The 6,000-nt window shown below is 41.5% G+C and overlaps 1 protein-coding gene across 1 annotated transcript in view; it reads right to left on the reverse strand.

Annotated features, from left to right (window-relative positions):
• The window catches only part of VWF (von Willebrand factor), a 130,504-nt gene that overhangs the window by 48,813 nt on the left and 75,691 nt on the right, over window positions 1-6,000 (reverse strand). Inside the window, exons 33-35 of the mRNA XM_018562704.1 lie at window positions 5,318-5,361; window positions 3,895-4,072; window positions 2,174-2,394 (exon numbers count right to left, since the gene is read on the reverse strand). Coding sequence (XP_018418206.1) covers window positions 2,174-2,394; window positions 3,895-4,072; window positions 5,318-5,361 — 443 coding nt within the window. The remainder of the gene's footprint in view (window positions 1-2,173; window positions 2,395-3,894; window positions 4,073-5,317; window positions 5,362-6,000) is intronic.

The following is a 6,000-nucleotide window of genomic DNA, read 5'->3' on the forward strand; positions in this document are numbered from 1 at the left end:
ATAATATTGCATATAAAACTGCAACATAAGCCACTTTGCAATTTATTGTTATTAAAAAAGTACCTTTCCATTTCAATCAGCAGCCGCTGTAATTTTCTAAAACTGGCAAAAGAAGTAAAAAGGAACCTGGAGGCGTTCTGGGTGTACAGAATGCCCCCCAGAAATGTCATTTCCTGCTATTGTGAATGGCTCACATGTTTTCCCAGAAGTCTGCACTTAGGGCCGGTGCACACCTAGGCGATTTATCACACGGTTTGAGTCACGCGATATCGCGCAAAACACAGATTCACATTGAAGTTAATAGAGGCTGTTCACACCTTTGCGGTTTGTCACGCGACCGAAATCGCCTGTCACGCGAAAAGGTGCAGGAGCTATTTTCGTATGGTTGTCGTGTGGTTTGGGTCCCATAGACAGCTCTATGCATTGACAACCGCGCGATTTACAATGAACATAATAAATGTGAAGAAGTCACTCGCACTCCTGCTCAAGTTCAGACAATATTTTACTGACTTCTGTGGTGTCACAACATAGCGACGTTTCGGAGCCTGCTTGGTCCTTTCATCAGGCAAATGTTTGCTTGGCACCCACCCGATACTCAAGGGTAATATCCGGTCAGGTGTGCAATGGGTTCCTTTTGATTATTGAACTGTGTTTACAATAAACACGCGATCAAAAATGTGCGGCAACCATGCGAAAACAGCTCAGCATCTGAATCGCCTAGGTGTGAACCTAGCCTAAGATACAAGTAAAATTTGAATCATCCCTTAAAACAGGAAATTCATTTTGATTAGATCCTCTCTAAAGGTGCCCATACACCTGCCGATGATCGTACAATATTCGCGGGTGATCCCGCGATCGTACAATAATCGGCAGGTGTATGGGCAGTGTCCGACCGCTTCTACTGTAATGTCACACTACTTTCGTCTTCCGAGCACGCTGGAAAACCTGCCAAAAATCGTATGATTTTCGGCGGGTTGGTGGCATGCTTGGACGGGCCGGTGTGCGCAAGCGCACTCTGCCGACTCAGCACTGCAATCATCGGAAACCCTCCCCTCAGCGAGGGGCTTGCGATGATCGCAAGTATGATCTGCCTGACCAAGATGGGCAGATCGTACGAAATTTGAATCACCTTACAACCATCGCACAACGAAAGTCGTGTGATGGTTGTAAGGTGTATGGGCAGCTTAAGGCTTGTCTACTAAAGGGAGGCAGACACTGCAGCTGTCCTCATTAGTACACTGAGATTTGCTCAGGTGGTTGTAATGAGTGCAGACCCTCCCACTTAGGAATCAGTCTGGCAAGGACATGAAACAAATTCCTCCAGAAAAGAAATAGGTAGGAATGTGCAGCTGAGTTTGTTAAAATCCTTGCAATGTGCATAGATCACCCTAAAGGGATTGTTTTGTTCCCTCAACTTTGAAATTGCAAGTTAAAAATAGTGCATACTGTACATGCATACTTGCAGATCTATGTTTGTGCTTTATCCATATTTTATATTATCCATGTGCCATCTTGCAGTGTATCCACCTCTATGATTAAACCCAGGTGGTGAAATGAGTGAGCGGCGTGGATTGGGAGAGATACTATGGTGGTGTATACCTTGTATTTTGAACTTTGCATGGAATTTAAAACAAAAGTTGGATTTTTATGGACCTTGGTTTGGTGCGGCTGATTGGAGAGATATTATCTTGCAGTGTATGTTCCATCAATTCCACAGCATTAGTGGGAGATGATGAAGTCTGTGCTGAGGAAGTGACATAATCATTGCTTCTCAGGACGTTTTGTGTAGAAATTAATTTCAGAATTTGCCAGGCCTGTAATAAGGCAGATTTATCCCCACCCTAACCTTTTCTCTCTCCTGCCCTTTCATCGCCCACTTATTACTTGTTTTACTAAAAGCTGCTGTCCATCAAAGGCAGAACGCATGGTGGGAATGGGAGTAATATTTATATTTGTATCCATTGAGTCCTAAGATTTACACAGCCATGCAACACAGCACAGTCTCAGATTGGACAGTGAAAGCAGATGCAGCACACTGATGAGCTCATCTCTCTGGCTGCTTCTCGCTGCCTCTGAGCTTTGCTGTACAGTGATTGCAACTGATACCAGGAAATTTTATGTTTTGTTGGTTTCATTTTAGTTTGCTGTCCTGGAAATTTCACTATTACTATACCTGCATGTTGTTTGAGATTGTGACTGTATCCTGATTGTGCTTCACTTGCACAGAATTCATGCAGGTCTGATGGCTCAGTGAACTGCATTCGCCGTTCTGTAGAATGACTTCCACATTGTTTGTTTTGTCATCAAACAACACATAGGAACAATCGCTGATGAGTTTAAAGTTTAGACCGTCAAAGGTTACAATGTGTCTATTGGAGCTTCCCTTGCAGGTACCTAGAAATAGAAATGAACAAAAACAGAGGTAAACCTAAAATCCAGCCCCAGATTTAAAGTAAACTAAAGGGTCCTGTATGACTGTATAAACAAGTCTTGAATCTAGGTTCAACGCGATGCACTATTCTCATGAAGTAAACAAAAAACTTCCTTTACCTTCCCTGGCGGAGCCAAATCCTCCTTCATTTGTGCCTCACACACTCCCCCTCGCAGACACTGCAGATCACAGTAGGAGAGTTTCAGCAACAGAGGCAGTGCTGATTCCTAGCCTAAAATGGTGGGATTGGGGTCTCTACTTTAGTAAGTGCTGGAGGATTCCACCGCCCCTACTTGCGTTGTTTACCATCTTGGCTTTATTGGAGATTTCAAGACCTCTGGGAGCATTTGAGGGGTTGCATCCTTGTCCAGAATGTATAGATTTGAAAGGCATTAGGGTAGGTTATGATGGCTAAATGCTCAGAGCTCCTGTATGTAATGTTGTTATGATGGCACATTCATGCTGCTTTACTAACTCAATAAAGCTTTGGCACTGCATGTTCCAGCATGATAATTTTCAGATCCTTCATTGGGCAAGGCCCTCTTTGAATGGCTCAAATACATTCTTACCCAATGGTTCTTTAAAAAAAATCTTTTGCAAAAGTTACTAAATTGTGTGTTTTTGCTTTGGGTTTTCTTTTTAGCAGTTTAGTATAACTACCCTTTACAAGTGAATAAATGGTACTCATTGTCTTTTCATGACGTCCTGCACAGAGCCATTAAATGTATAGACAGTCCACTTTAATAAAGAGGCAGCATTACTGGAATCCATTGGCCTTGCTGGCACAATACATTATGATTACAGAACAGTAGAATCAGCAGAATGTATGTAAGAATGTCTGAGTTATTGACATCCTTGATGACATCGAGCATAGCACTGCAGATGGTGCCAAGAATTTTGAATAACTCTTTTGTCTAAGTGAAGTTTGCAATATTTCACAATATGGGCTTTTTGGCCTTGGTGGTGCCAGTATTTGATTCAGAATGGCGTGAATGAGCTTCTAGGAAATTAGGTTAGCAATGGGTTTATTGGGGGAAGGGGGCAAAAAATTAAGTTATATAAGCCAAGGACTGTTGCAGTGGAAAAAGAGCAGTATCCTTCCTAAAGTTTCACCTGAGTAAGGAATATTTTATTTATCATTTGCATGGTAAAGCCACACCCTTACCAATGATATACCACCCCATATTCACACAAAATGCAAAGAACACAGAAAGCTTAATGATTTTGCTGCTTATACAGACAAAAATGAAGAACACCAAATAATACATGCTTGGCTTGACTCATTTGCTTCTTAGTATGATCAATGGTTGTCATCAAGCATACAGGCACCACTGTGTTTGCTAGGCAGAAAGCACAGCATGCATGTATAACATGCAGTTATGGCTGCTGCTTAGGGTTAGGCAGGTGCTGCAATCATTGCTGGTGCCCTCAGCCTATACAGTGAAATAGAAATTAATACTTACATGGACACACCCAGCGGCAGCCACACGTCTCCTCAACTTTAATGGCAGGCAAGTTATTGTCACATACTGGCTTCGGGATCTTCATGCAGTTCACTCTGTGACTTTCTAGAGTGGTTATGCCATCTGGCAGACACCTGGCAGTATAACATTGGTCTGAAAGGGTCCAACTGTCTCCAGCCTAGAAGGGAAAGAACATATTTAATGAGCCGTCTGATGTGCCTTCAAAACAAAGGTTGCAGATGAAAATTTTAAAGGTAAATTTAGGCTTGGCCAGTAAAATTAAAATGGTTCCCTTCCTGCCCCAGCATGTGCATATAATGGTTGTTTTGTCTAGGGAGAGCCTAATAGAGCAGAATACTTACCCCAGAATGTGTAAGACATCATGCACATGGTCCTGCATTGTATGTGATGACATCAGTGGGAGGGACAGTGACGGAAAGAAAAGCAACTTTGGGGAACTAAATGACAGCTGTAAAATTTAGGATTTCCTATCAGATGCTGTCTTCCTGATACTGCAATGTTCACTAGGTAAAATAGGCAGGGTGAAACTAACCTATCTTTCCTCAAGGTGGAGAATCTGTCTTTTCCAAGACTAGCTGTCTCCTCAATGCACCTTTATCTCATTCTAACAGCTACAATGCTCACACAATATATCCTTGGGCCACTTCCTTCTACAGTATATGAACAGAACAGACACTTCATATTGTCACATTTACCTATATCACTACAGGGGGAGCCCTACCTTTTATTCTCACGACTGCTTTTCTCCCTGACGAAGAAGCTCTCTTTATCTGATATTCATCATACTCTCAGGAAACATAGTTACTTCCCCACATCTAATACAGCCATTAGCATAATTAAATAGGCCCAACTGTTACATCAGTCCCCAGATGAAGAGCATACTAACATACAACCAGGATCTGGAAATACTTCTGGAAAATAAATGTAAATAAAGTTGGGGAGGCTCTAAAAATTGCTACGACAACAAATATGATGTCACTAGAAGGGTTGCCCCTCAATGCTTTTGGGGCCCTATCATGTAATGTAAAAATCCTTGTACCCATCAACAGTGCCAGACTCGTAAATACTATCACAGTTCCTAAATATTAAATATATAAGATGACACTGCTAGTATTTAAAAAATCCTTAATCACAATATAACATCAGAATCCTGTGCTAAGGAAAAAATATAGGATACAATATTGCTAAACATGGTAGTTGCCTGGCTGTAGATGCAGATCCAAAGCTTCTGTATTGACCAGAATGAAGTATGCAGATCATACATGTGATTTCACTGTGACCATGTCAGTCACTCAATAAGGTAGCATTTTCAGAAGGAGTTCAGTGATGGCAGTTTACATGTTTCTCTCAGTACAGGTTTTTTTAAAACAAAAACACATTGTGATCGTAAAACATTGAATACCTTTCTCTGATTTCCATCCTCATCAACACACACTCTGATAAAGTCTGAAATGGAATAAAAATAATAATTAGACCTAAAGATAAAATGTTTGAATTTCAAACCATATTTCAGCAGTGGCGTGATAAGAAGCTCACTTCCCACCCGTAATTCTTTATTTACTATATTTGCTATATTTTTACTGATGGCTACTTATTGGCTTCATTCTTCCTACCTCTCACTTGCTTATGCTTTGACATCCTGACCTGGGGTGATGCAGGTTCTAGGCGAGAGGTCTAAGTATCAAAGGCAGCAGGCAGACAAGAGCAGAAACACGATAAGTGTAAAAACATGCAAATGCAAACAGACCAGAGTCAAAAAGAAATTGTTGATCAGGCACTGGTTTGGATTTCTTACCTCACTTTACAGGTCAGAGCCGTAGCTAGCTCCTTTTGCGCTCGAGGCAAGAACAGAAAATTGTGCCCTCCAACAGACTTGTGTGGTATGTGATGTCATGCGCCTCGCCTCCAGGATAGCAGCGCGCATGCACAGAATGCGCTGATGGCCAAATCCAAAATAGCATAAAAATGTGTTTTGTTTAACGAAACTAATGAAAACATTTTCAGTTTCCGTTCATTTAGTCCGAAACAGATTTTTAGTCTTTGCACATGTCTAGTAATATGTTTGCATGAGTGTGTGTGTGTGTG

The sequence above is a fragment of the Nanorana parkeri genome, unplaced genomic scaffold (assembly GCF_000935625.1).
Source record: "Nanorana parkeri isolate BGI_ZX_2015 unplaced genomic scaffold, ASM93562v1 scaffold592, whole genome shotgun sequence".
NCBI lineage: Eukaryota > Metazoa > Chordata > Amphibia > Anura > Dicroglossidae > Nanorana > Nanorana parkeri.